The 13,736-nt window shown below is 50.0% G+C and overlaps 1 protein-coding gene across 1 annotated transcript in view; it reads right to left on the bottom strand.

Moving 5' to 3' along the window:
• Positions 1-13,736, bottom strand: part of NCOR2 (nuclear receptor corepressor 2) — a 242,578-nt gene that overhangs the window by 165,889 nt on the left and 62,953 nt on the right. The window contains exon 7 of the mRNA XM_056859087.1: positions 9,883-9,935. Coding sequence (XP_056715065.1) covers positions 9,883-9,935 — 53 coding nt within the window. The remainder of the gene's footprint in view (positions 1-9,882; positions 9,936-13,736) is intronic.

Genomic DNA, 13,736 nt, shown 5'->3' with positions numbered 1-13,736 from the left:
AAAGATCTTCTATGGGGAAAGGTTTTCAACAAGCCGTTTACGAATCCCACTAGACCGGAGGCAAAATTTGGCTACTTGAATGGTTATCTCCTGAGAGGAATCGGCTAAGAGAAGGGAAACTTTAGCTCCTTCCAATCTCCCAGGAAAGGATGCCAATATGGGGAGAATGTACTGCGATCTTATGTTGTTGTAGAAGGGACACTGCAGCAGAACACGTTCTATTGTTTCCACTTTCTCCGTTTTGTATGGGCATAGTCGTTGATGAAAGGGAGTATAAAGATGACTAAAATAATGCAAGAGAAGCACGTAAGAAAAAAAAAAGAGTTGGTTGTTATATGCCAACTTTCTCTACCTTTTTTAAAGGAGAATCAAACCGGCTTACAACAGGCCCCTTGTGAGGTAGGTGGGGCTGAGAGAGTTTGGAGAGAACTGTGACTAGCCCAAAAACACCCAGCTGGTTTCATGGGGAGGAGCGGAAGATCGAACCTGGTTCTCCAGATTAGTGTCCGCCGCTCTTAACCACTACACCTCAATGAAGTGCAAAATGACTGCAAAATTCCAGAAATGTAACTGCCCGGCCCTGAACCTTCACATTTTGGTCTGTCATTGAAAGAAAGAGAACGCCAGCAGAATTCTGCCCAGCCCAGATTATGGTTGGAAGTCACATGATACAAAAATCTTGCCAAAACTTAACAGGTTTGGATATGGCCACTGCCAGGGCAGGCCCCCTCCTGGGAATCCTACATATGCTGCCGTGGGTCCCATTATGGAAGAAAGGCCTACATTAAATTACATTAATAACACACACATCTTGGGGGGGGGGGGCAACCAGTTGTTGCAAATTAGCTGTTCTGAATTGAGAGGAGTGTCGTTTATTCCAGCATCAAGAACAGAGGTAAACCGGTGGGTGTTCTCTTCAAATGTACGCTTGGGGAAATACACTGCAGTGATAGAAATGGCATAAAAGCATTGCCTCCCACAGTGCAAACCCCTGGAGGTTAAGGGCATTACTCTGGTTGCTCTTAGGGAGTTGCAGCAGCTCTTTAAGGGGGGGGGGGTAAAGAGAAATATGAGAAGGAGGAGGAGGAGGAGGAAGAGGAGGAGGAATCATAGAATCATAGAGTTGGAAGGGACCACCAGGATCATCTAGTCCAACACCCTGCACAATGCAGGAAATTAACAACTACCTCCCCCTCTACACCCCTAGTGACCAGAAGATGGCCAAGATGCCCTCCCTCTCATCATCTGCCTAAGGTCATAGAATCAGCATTGCTGACAGATGGCCATCTAGCCTCTGCTTAAAAACCTCCAGGGAAGGAGAGCCCACCACCTCCCGAGGAAGCCTGTTCCACTGAGGAACTGCTCTAACGGTTAGAAAATTCTTCATAATGTCTAGACGGAAACGCTTTTTTATATATATATAAATATTTTTTATTGATTTTAGACGGAAACGCTTTTGATTTAATTTCAACCCGTTGGTTCTGGTCCGACATTCTGGGGCAACAGAAAACAATTCAGCACCCTCCTCTATGTGACAGCCCTTCAAGTACTTGAAGATGGTTATCATATCCCCTCTCAGGTTGTTACCACACTAGGTATTCCCAGCGATGTATTAAGAGTTTGAAAATGTTATAAAAAATACTGTCCGCACTTTGTTTGGCCCCTTCAGCTGTGAAGACGTCTTCCAACCATTTATAAGCCGTGGTATCCAAAAACCCTTTTAAAGCGATGTTTTTTATAACATTTTCAAACTCTTAATACATCGCTGGGAATACCTAGTGCGTTAACAGCCTCAGTCTTCTCCTCTTCAGGCTAAACATACCCAGCTCCTTCAACCTTTCCTCATAAGATTTGGTCTCCAGACCCCTCACCATATTTGTTGCCCTTCTCTGGACATGTTCTAGCTTGTCTATATCTTTCTTAAATTGCAGTGCCCAAAACTGAACACAGTACTTTAGGTGAGGTCTAACCAGAGCAAAGCAAAGGAGAAAAAGAGTTGGTTTTTTATATGCCAACTTTCTCTACCACTTAAGGAAGAATCAAACCAGCTTACAATCACCTTCCCCTCCCCTCCCCACAACAGACATCCTGTGAGGTAGGTGGGTCTGAGAGAGCTGTGACTGGCCCAAGGTCACCCAACTGGCTTCATGTGGGGGAGCGGGGAAATGAATCCAGTTCGCCAGATTAGCCTCCGCCGCTCATGTGGGGGAGTGGGGAATAAAACCCGGTTCTCCAGATCAGAGTCCACCGCTCCAAACCACCGCTCTTAACCACTACACCACGCTGGCTAGGGAGCTGCAGCAGTTCTGAAAGGGAGGTGGAGTAAAGAAAAAGATGAGGAGGGGGAGTAACAGAGATCCTCCAAGGAGTCTTGCCTTCCACCTTCTGGAAAAGACAGCTGAGCTAATCTACGCTCATCTCTTCCAAAGGCAAGCAAGAGAGGCCTCAGGAGCTGCTGACTAAAGACCAGGAAGCTGCTGAACAGTCTTCCAATCTCATCAAGAGGACAGAAAAGACACTGTGGGCAGAGGGAGGAGGGTGAATGGGAAAGAAGCTCTCTCTAGCAGCTGAAGAGCTGTCTCGGGTTTCCAATCTTGCTCAGGTTTGAGAAGATTAGTTTGGGCAGGTGGAGAAAAGCCGAGCAGCCCGCTGCAGTGGGAACCGGCAATGCATTTTGCAAACGAGGGGGCCGCTCGCTTTCTCTTCGCCATCCGAACTCGCAGGTTCCAAACGCCGCTCTGAACCTTCTCGGCACACGCGAGCGGCGCCTCGCAGCTGGTCCTCCGTACGTGCCATGGCTGTTACTTAGAAACCACTCGCGAGGAGGTTAAATCGGGCCACGTATCGGAGGAAGCACATGTCGTGTTCCCGAGGGCACCACAATCAGGGCTGCGGCAAGTTCTACAGCGCGGCCAGAAGAAGGTAAAGGCTGCGACGCGCGCGCACACACGCCCCAGCGGGAGAGGCACGCGGCACTTGCAAACAGCACTTTGGAAAGGTCAGGGCTGCGACGCGCCATCCGCTCCCCAGCAGCAAACGTCTCTCTGTTTACATCTCGAAAAGGGAAGGATAATCAGAGATGGCAGAAGCACCGGGGAGCCCTAGAGGGAGGCCCGCCGACAGGGGCAGAAACTCACCTTGGCATACAAGGCAATGGGAAGGGGCCATGGCTCAGTGGTAGAGCATCTGCTGGGCATGCAGAAGGTCCCAGGTTCAATCCCTGGAGTCTCCAGTTAAAGGGACGAGGCAAGGAGATGATGTGAAAGACCCCTGCCTGAGACCCTGCTGCCGGTCTGAGTAGACAGTACTGACTTTGATGGACCAAAGGTCTGGTTCAGTATAAGGCAGCTTCATGTGAGACTGTATCGCCATCCCTGATGAGGTGGTGTGTGTGTGTGTGTGTGTGTATGTGTGTGTGTACATTTGAAATGATTTAAGTCAGGCCAAACCCAGACTTCTTTGCCTGACATTGAGAATGCAAACTCTGCAAGAATTCCTTTTGTGCAAAATGACTCTTGAGAGGTTTGGGCAAATTTTAACTGCTCCTGCAGGACATCGCTGCCAGCACCACCAGCTAATATTGCTCTGAATATCCTTGATACCCTCCCCCCCCCACAGTTCGACAAAGGACCCAAAGTGGCTTCCATGTGGTTCCCAGGTGGTCTCCTCGGGAGGTGGTGAGCTCTCCTCCCCTGGAGGTTTTTAAGCAGAGGCTAAATGGCCATCAGTCAGCAATGCTGATTCTGTGACCTTAGGCATATCATGAGTGGGAGGGCATCTTCTGGGAATGGAGTAGTCACTGGGGGTGTGGGGGGAGGGGAGGTAGTTGTGAATTTCCTGCACTGTGCAGGGGGTTAGACTAGATGACCCCGGTGGTCCCTTCCAACTCTAGGATTCTATGGTTCTATGATTCTATTTACACAATGCGCAAAGCCAGTCCTTCGACTGAAGTTGCAGATCTGGATGACGAGTCTCCGATCCACTCTCCGGGCTCTCTCTTTGCTTCAACCGGGCTACCCCTGGAGCACACAAAGGGGGCCCTAAAGCCAAGCTGAAGGATAACAATGCAACCCCGAAGCAGAGGCATGCCCTTCCACCTCCATGGAAGTCAGGGGGCATTAGAAAGATGCAACTCTGCTTCAGATGGCACAATATAATCATAGAGTTGGAAGGGACCACCAGGGTCATCCAGTCCAACCCCCTGCACAATGCAGGCAATTTACAACTACCTCCCCCCCACACCTCCAGTGACCCCCACTACATGCCCAGAAGATGACCAAGATGCCCTCCCTCTCATTATCTGCTTAAGGTCACAGAATCAGCACTGCTAAAGTCAAGAAGCGAAGACAAAGCCTGCTGGATCTGACCAGCGGTCCATCTAGTACAGCTTTCCGCCTTGCACAGCAGCAAACCAGTTGCCCTGGAGGGCCTAACAAACAAGGCCAAGGCCTTCCCCCTGCTGCCGCCTCCCAGCACTGGTGTTCAGAGGTTTGCTGCCTCTGTATATGGAGGCTCCCTTCAGTCACCATGCCTAGTAGCCATTGATGGACCTCTTTTCCTTGAATCTGTCTGTCTTGAACCTATTTTCCAACGATTTCATTAGGAGCCCCTAGTGGGGTGGGGGCAGGTGATTGTAAGCCACTTTGAGTCTCCTTAAAGGTAGAGAAAAGTGGGGTATAAAAACCAACTCCTCCCTCCTCTTCTTAAATAAAACACATGGAAGAATAAGCGAAAGTGAACTGCTGAAAAGCACTGGAAAATTCCATACTGTCACAAGGCGTCTGTGGATAAGATGGAACAATTCCACCTTAAACATCTGGGCGCGTTTCCAAGTTCCTTGAGACTGCAGAAAATTTGGCGCTGGAGTTATCTGGCCCTTGTTCATCGGAATCCCTCTGGCTCTCCTCCAGGGGGTTAACCGCTTGAGTACACTGCACAAACCCTACACTGGCCATGCACTGATTAAAGCCCAAACGCGGTGCCCGCGGTGGGGATGAGATAAAGCCTGTTGAGATACGAGAGGCCCAGCTTTCCAGAGGAGAAGTCAGAGCCAACGCAAGAGACAAAAAGAAGTCTGTTAGGTGGTCAAAAACTTTATCGCAGGTATTAGATTACACAGGAAGCCTTTTGATTCATCAAAGAGCCCGGATCAACAGCGGCGAAGGGGGGGAGTTGGCAAGGAAAGGGGGAAGGAAGGGAAGCCAAGGACGGATGGTAGATCAGGCGGTGCAAATACAGCACAAAAAGGCTGCGGAAGAGCGGGAGAGGAGTGAGCAACCAGTTGATTTTGAGGAAGGAATTGAGCAGCCAGGTAGAATCCAGGAAGACAAACCAAATACAGTTTGAGTATCCCTTATCTATACTGTTAGGGACCAGAAGTGGTCCGTATTTCAGATCTTTCCGTATTTTGGAATATTTGCATATATATAATGAGATATTCTGGGGATGGAACCCGAGTTTAAACACGGCATTAATTTATGTTCTGTATATGTTTTATATACACTTTATACACATCGCCTGAATTTTAAACAATACTTTTAATAATTTTGTGTACACTGAACCATCAGAAAGCAAACTGGCGTGCCGCTGAGGGCCTGTGAGTAATGTTTGCACGCCCGCTCAAAAAGTCTGGTTTTCAGGTAGGGTTGCCAGGTCCCTCTTCGCTACTGGCGGCAGGTTTGGGGGGCGGAGCCTGAGGAGGGTGGGGTTTGGGGAGGGACTTCAGTGACATAGAGTCCAACTGCCAAAGCGGCCATTTTCTCCAGCTGAACTGATCTCTATCGGCTGGAGATCAGTTGTAAAAGCAGGAGATCTCCAGCTAGTACCTGGAGGTTGGCAACCCTATTTTCGGGTTAGTCTGGATCTTGGATGTCCAGATATGGGATTCTCAACCTGTACTTGAAAAAACACAGAGGGGGAATTCCACGCAACTATTTTTGAATGAGCTAAAACAAGAGCTAAACTGAAGCTATCGTATTTTGGTTACATCATGAGACGACAAGAGTCACTAGAAAAGACAGTCATGCTAGGAAAAGTTGAGGGCAGCAGGAAAAGAGGAAGACCCGACAAGAGATGGATTGACTCAATCAAGGAAGCCACGGCCCTCAATTTGCAAGATCTGATCAAGGGTGTCAAAGATAGGACATTTTGGAGGGCTCTGATTCATAGGGTCGCCATGAGTCGGAAGCGACTTGACGGCACTTAACACACACACAAAACAAGTTGCATTTACCAGTGAGTTTGCAGCCTATTGACCTTGATTGAAGTTGCCGGCCAATTGGCTCAGAGGTCTCTGGATGGGCTCCTTACCCAGAGCCAGTTGTGTTTCATGTTGGAGTGTGTACACCCCCTTCAGATCAAGATCAGCTGATGGGGGCGTATAAGCAACCTAGAGGGTGGACCAAGTTAATGCCCCCTCCGACCTCTGCACAAAGCAGAACTGAAGACTTTCTAGGTTTGTGTAATCCTCCTAAGTTTAATGTTTCTACCTCCAACCGGTTCTCTGTTCAAGATGCAGCCACTCAAGCGGACACCCTGCCAGCTGATATTGCTCCCGATATTATTACAACCAAAGCTAGGGAGAGGGTCAGTCTCAGGTGTTGACAGAGCAGGAAAGGGTGGCGTAGAAGCAGTAACAGAACGATTAGCGGGTGCAGAGGAGAGCGACGAGGATGATAAGGGGCCTGAGGACCAAGCCCTATGAGGAAAGGCTGAGGGATTTGGGAATGTCCAGTCTGGAGAAGAGGAGCTCACGAAAGCTCATACCCTGCCAGAAATTTTGTTAGTCTTTTAAGGTGCTACTGGACTCTTGCTCTTTCCTGCTCATGTGCGCTTCAGAAGGCCAGGACAACTACCTGCCTCTGACTAGAGCCATGTCAGCTCTCCGCATAGTTAAATTGTGGAACTCCCTGCCCCAGGATGTGGTGATGGCTACCAACTTGGAAGGCTTTAAGAAGGGAGTGGACATGTTCATGGAGGAGAGGGCTATTCACGGCTACTAGTTAAAATGGACCCTAGTCATGATGCATACCTATTCTCTCCAGCATCAGAGGAGCATGCCTATTATCTTAGGTGCTGTGGACCGCAGGCAGGATGGTGCTGCTGCAGTCGTCTTGTTTGTGGGCTTCCTGGAGGCACCTGGTTGGCCACGGTGTGAACAGGCTGCTGGACTTGATGGGCCTTGGTCTGATCCATAAGGGCTTTCCTTAAGTTCTTATGTGGGCCAACTTCGAGGAAATGTGAGCGCTGTCAAACGGGACCGACCCCAGCCCAGTACCCTGCCTCCGAGAGCTGCCAGCACGAAATCGGTAAGACTCTTTTTTTCAAGAGGGTCTTGGACTAGACAGTGTTCCGTCGCTACTTTTCTCGTTGCCAGGGCAGCGGTTCCTAAACTTCTGCTAGCCGGCACCGTTTTGTTTCCAAGTTTAAATGGGAGGCATGCTTCATGTTTATTCCCACAACAGGCTTCCTTTTAGACCTAAGAACAAGAGATGCAGAGGAGACACAGAGGAAGCCACCCCTCTACGGGGGTCAGTGCTTGGAAGAACACCTCCGGCACGCAAAGATGGCAAGACAGCATTCTCCAAGGGGCAGATCATTCTGCATCAATCCTCCGCAGAATGAGCTAATCACACATGCAGGGGAATTACACCCCTCTTCCCCAATAAGCACTGAGCAAGAGAACACGATGGACTCAAGCAGAACAGCTGCCTCGGTCGATGGGTGTTTTGGGGTCACAGGAGCCTTTCAATGCATTTGTCAAGGCACACTATCATTTCTTTTGCATTGCACGCAGTTTGAGGAATCCTGAGCTAGAGACAGCTACACGCAAGAGATTTTTTTTTTGGGGGGGGGAATTACCCTTTCAAAAAAACCAGACAGAGCAAAGAACGTAAGAGAAGCCCTGCAACAGCAAATCTGAAGTCACACGAACACATGAAGCTGCCTTATACTGAATCAGACCCTTGGTCCATCAAAGTCAGTATTGAAAGCCAGTATTGGAGTGGGGGACTCTGATCTGGAGAACCGGGTTTGATTCCCCACTCCTCCACATGAGCGGCGGAGGCTAATCTGGTGAACTGGATCTGTTTCCCCCCTCGTACACATGAAGCCAGCTGGGTGGTCTTGGGATAGTCACACTCTCTCAGCCCCACCTACCTCACAGGGTGTCTTGTTGTGGGGAAAAGAAGGTGATTGTAAGCTGGTTTGAGTCTCGCTTAAGTGGTAGAGAAAGTCGGCATGTAAAAACCAATTCTTCTTCTTCTTCGATTGTCTACTCTGACCAGCAGTGGCTCTCCAGGGTCTCAGGCAGAGGTCTTTCATATCACCTACTTGCCTAGTCCCTTTAACTGGAGATGCCGGGGATTGAACTTGGGACCTTCTGCATGCCAAGCAGATGCTCTACCACAAACACATTCCGTTCTCAAAACAGCCTAAAGTAACCCAAACACAAGTAGCGCCCCTCGAGCACCCTCCCAAAGAGCCCTGCACCTCCACAAGATTGTCGGGTTAGGTATCCTCTCCCAGAAGGCTGTTTTACAGAGATATTTAGTCCATGACTTTATTTATTTACGGTGCCACCGCTGGAAAAGCCTGTGACTAGGTGTACAGCTTTCACTGGGGGGGACAGATAGGAGGAACCACTGGGAGGGTTGAAGCTGAAGCACAGGTTCAGACTGGGAGGGCAGCAGTCTACTCAGTATGGGGAGCGCTTTTAAAGGCAACCCCTCCCCCAGGAGTTTGAATTGAGCTTGAAAAGAAGCAGGTAGCAAACGCATTTCCAGAACATTACCGGGGAGGGGCGGGATATACATCAAATAAAGAAATAAACAAGCATAACATGAACAAAGCCACTCACTACAAATAATCACTGAGTTGCTCTATTCTGGACAAACTGATATTTCTCAATTGCCTTCCAGGGCAGCCCCATGAAGATCACGATGTAGTAGTCCAGCTTCAAGGTTACAGAAACATGGATCAGCCTGGGACTGAACCTGGAGCTTCCTTTGTGCAAAGCAGGGGGTCTACCACTGCATTACCTCCTCCCCCTCCTTTCTCTATGATGGCAGACTCTATAGGTCTACTGAGTTTGGACATGGGGAAGGACCTAATGAATTCCCACATTGCATACTCCTCTGTCCTTTCCAAGGTGTGTGTGATGTGTCTGCCCATGCCTCCACACACTCACTCCCCCCTCCTTTTTCCTTCCCCAATTTCCAGTGGCTGTTCCCCACCCTCCCCCAAGTCCCCTTGTTCTGAAGCAAAGAAACTTTATCATCGCATCAGCTATGGCTGCTAACCCTCTGCCCACTCCGAATGATGAACTGCTTAAGACGTTTTGTCGCTCCGAGCTCCTTTTCCTCAAAGGCAGAAAACGCAAGGCACAAGAGCCAGATGGAAGGACGTGCCCCCTCATCTCTTCCGGGGGGGGGGGGAGAGACACCTGAACCGGGAGGGCAAAGTCCCTGCCCTTCTTTATCTGTGCTCATGCCCTGACATTTGAAAGAAAGAGGAGGAGGAGTTGGTTTTTATCTGGCGACTTTCTCTATCACTTAAGGGAGAATCAAACCGGATTACAATCACCTTTCTTCCCCTTCCCCACAACAGACACTCTGTGAGGTAGGTGGGGCTGAGAGAGCTCTTAATAGAACTGTGACTAGCCCAAGGTCACCCAGCTGGCTTCATGTGGAGGAGTGGGGAAACAAACCCAGTTCGCCAGATTAGCCTCCGCCGCTCATGTGGAGGGGTGGGGAACCAAACCCCGTTCTCCAGATCAGACTCCACCGCTCCAAACCGCCGCTCTTAACCACTACACCACTCTAGTGAGAGAAAAGCAAAAAACAAAACAAAAGAACAAACAAGCGTGGATTGGCTCGTACTTACATTTTAATGTTTTCATGGTACTGCCTGGTGTCTGAAGGCTGGTTGTACAGAGGCTGAAATAAAGAAGGACAATTAAAGCGTCAATGGCAGAGGGACGTGCCTCTCGCAAGTTGCCCGTGTCGCCAATAGCTCCCGCCTCCCAGGGAGCCCACGGCACCCGATGCCCCGCCAGCTCTGGCGCCGAGCGGCTGGGTCATCCTTCTGACAGCATCCCCCCTCCGACGTGACTCCTCTCTGTTCCTCTCCTTTCCCCCCAGGAGCCGCTCGCTTAAGTCGCGGCGCAGCCAAGAGCTTGCTGTTCCAAAGCGAGCTCGTTCAGAAACAAGCAGTTTGCAACGTAATTCCTCCACGGTCTGTGTGCCACAAAGAACATGGTGAACGGTGAACGCTGGGGGTTGGGGGGGGCGCGGGGGAGACACAGAGGAGGAGGGCTGGTTGTTATTCACTTTATTGTAGAATTTAAAAGCGGCGCACCTGGAGCGGGGGCACGGAAGGCACAGCGAGGCAAACAAACCCCTCGGCCAGACTCGGGCTGCCGTTCTGTGTAATTTTTACCCGGGGATCAGTCCCAGTGACTTCAGCGGGGCTTACCACCAAGCAAAACACGCACGGGGTCATTGGGACAATCGCCTCCTCGCGGAACTATAAAGGGAAGTCTGTCTCCTTTTGGATAGTCACAGAGGAAAAACTGGCCCAGAAATCAGGGCAAAGATGCTAGGAACGACCATCTCCTTTCTTTTCTGCAAGGACCAAGATTCTTCCAAGCAATCATGCGATGGCCTTTTCCCCGAGCCAACCAAAACACCACGCTCTGAATCATCTCCCCCTCCCACATTAAAAAAAATTGTACTGCATATCTAGCCCCATGAAGACATGTTCCGCAGGCATAAAAAGTTCCAGATTCAATCTCTCTGCTTGGAAATACAGCTGGAATCCAGTGGGCTGAAAAGGCCTCGGCTGGAGAACACAGACACCTACCATCCACTCAAGCAGACGGACCGGGGCTACGGGGACCCATAGTTGGACTCAGGGAATGGAAAGGCCTTGCATTGTGATCGGTTCAGGCCCATCCCCCACCCATTACCGAGTGGTGAGCAAGCGTGCAAAAACCCTTTTTATTGCGACATGCTTGTCCACGCATGACGCCATCAGGTCAAGGCCTCTGTTGCCAAGAGAAGGGAGCCTGTGCCCTAGGGGGCCCCATAACCGCTCCAATCCTCAGCTAGGACTCCTCCAGATAAGAGTGATATTTGGCCTATGAATCATCCACTGAAATGACGGCCTCGCTTGGACCATGTTCAGGTGACTCAGGCAGACAGAGCCCCTCTGTGGTTACGCCAGTCATGAATCAGGAAGCTGCAGAACGGCCAGACTGTGGGTCAGCACGATACATTCTCCTTGCCTGCTGGACGAGCGGCAAACGAAGGTTCGCGGCACCCTGAGTCAGTTAAGGGGAAAGTGGAGAAACGGGTTTGGTGCATTGTGCAGGGGGTTGGACTAGATGACCCTGGTGGTCCCTTCCAACTCTATGATTCCATGAAGACGGGGCAGCCCAAGGGCCCAATTAAGCCCCAACCTCAGTCAGGAAGCAAACCTTTTCTTTGACAATACTACTCCAGGATGAACACATGAAGCTGCCTTATAAATCAGACCCTTGGTCCATCAAAGTCAGGGAGGGGCTGTGGCTCAATGGTAGAGCATCTGCTTGGCATGCAGAAGGTCCCAGGTACAATCCCTGGCATCTCCAGTTGAAGGGAATAGGCAAGTAGGTGATGTGAAAGACCTCTGCTTGAGACCCTGGAGAGCTGCTGCCAGTCAGAGTAGACAATACTGACTTTGATGGACCAAGGGTCTGATTCAGTATAAGGCAGTTTCATGTGTTCAGTATTGACTACTCAGACCGGCAGCGGCTCTCCAGGGTCTCAGGCTGAGGTCTTTCACATCACCTACTCGCCTAGTCCCTTTAACTGGAGATGCTGGGGATTGAACCTGGGAGCTTCTGTATGCCAAGCAGATGCTCTACCTCTGAGCTATGGCCCCTTCCCATGATGCAGAGAGAAGGATCCTTGTTTGAATTACTCCGCCTCAATTTGGTGGGAGAAAACACTCTCCCTGCCTGTAGAAAAGCAGCAAGTCAGGGAGAAAGACTGTATCCTAGTATTCTTCTCTCCAGAGATTCCATTTTCTCTCTGTGGAGAATTATTATTTGCTGGGGGTGGGGGGAAGGTTTTGTGTGACAGAAGATTTCAAGAATCCTGACACAGAAGAACTTACTTTTGGAACTATTTCACGCAGCGCGACATGCAACGCTGGCAAGCCTGTGCCTCTCCTCCACCGAAATGTCACATGGGAATTAATCACAACCTCCTCTGCCGATTCACTTCCCCAGAAGGGGAAGCGCAACTTGCGTTTTTTTTTGTTTGTTAATTGTGTGCTTTGCTTTTTAATCTAGTCTCTCTGTTTTACTGAAGGGGTTGGAGGAACAATTTGGAAAGAGTTTTGCTCTGTGAGCTGATGGGACCATTTCATGAAGTCATCTTACGAGCCGGAAACATTGCTTTGAAACCAGCTTGTGTATATATGTCGCTGGATTGGCTCATGGCTTGCTTTCTCAACTCTCGGGCTTGGTTCACACACATGCAGATTCATCACTGGATGAGAATGAGATTAAGCAACCGCTGATGCAGGTCAAGAGGGTTCATCGCGGACCCAACGCTATAGAGAGAACTTGGCGAAAACCTCAAATGCCCTGGCTTTCAATGCAATCAATTCACACATTCGGCTCCCAGCCGTCAGAAATAGAGAAAAATCAAAGGACGCACTTGTGAAGGAGTCCTTAGTGGACTCTCAATCCAACGTGTGAACTGTCGCATTGCAACTTGCGGGGTTTGAATGGACACCAACGTGATGCGCAAGCTTCAACTGTGGCGCATGACCTTTGGTGGTACATTCACACTTTAGGTCATCACTGGTAACTGCAATGAAGAAGCGATGAAAATGTTGTGGGTAAACTGAAGTAGATTGCTCTTTGGAAAAATACAGAAGTCCTAGGTACCTGAACACACATGAAACTGCCTTATACTGAATCAGACCCTTGGTCCATCAAAGTCAGTACTGTCTACGCAGAAAGCCAGCGGCTCTCCAGGGTCTCAGACGGAGATCTTTCACGTCACCTACTGCTGGATCCTTTTAACTCGAGATGCTGGGGATTGAACCTGGGACCTTCTGCATGCCAAGCAGATGCTCTACCACTGAGCCACAGCCCCACCTTTTCCAAATAAGTCTAATGCAAAGAGCCCCGTGGAGCAGAGTGGTAAGCTGCAGTACTGCAGTCAAAGCTCTGCTCATGGCTCAAGTTCAATCTCCACGGAAGTTGGTTTCAAGTAGCTGGTTCAAGGTTGACTCAGCCTTCCATCCTTCCGAGGTTGGTAACCGGTGAGCGGGTAGGTCCGTATGGGAGCAGGCGGTCCCCTTAAGGTATGTTATTCCCTAACCCAAAACCACAAAGCATGCTCCCTGTACAAGCAGGGCGTACAGAGGAAAGCGCTGTCAAGCTGCAGCTGAATTATGGCGACCACCTCATGGGGTTTTCTGGGCAACAGAGGTTCAGAGGTTGTTTGCCATCACCTGCCGCTGTGTAGCAATCCTGGACTTCCTAAGTGGTCTCCCATCCAAGTACTAACCTGGCCTGCTGTAACAGTCTACCAAGTAACATCAGGGCCCAGCGGGACCTAAATGAGTTCCTCAGGGCCTGCAAACCCGAACTGTTCTGCCAGGCCTACACTTGAGGGAAGCCGCGAATCTTTCCACTATCATAATAGGCCCCATCTTCCCCCCCCCCCACCTGACTTGGG

The sequence above is a fragment of the Euleptes europaea genome, chromosome 13 (assembly GCF_029931775.1).
Source record: "Euleptes europaea isolate rEulEur1 chromosome 13, rEulEur1.hap1, whole genome shotgun sequence".
Classification (NCBI taxonomy): Eukaryota; Metazoa; Chordata; class Lepidosauria; order Squamata; family Sphaerodactylidae; genus Euleptes; species Euleptes europaea.
Note: the sequence above shows the minus strand (reverse complement) of the source record. Positions and strands in the feature narration are given on the sequence as shown.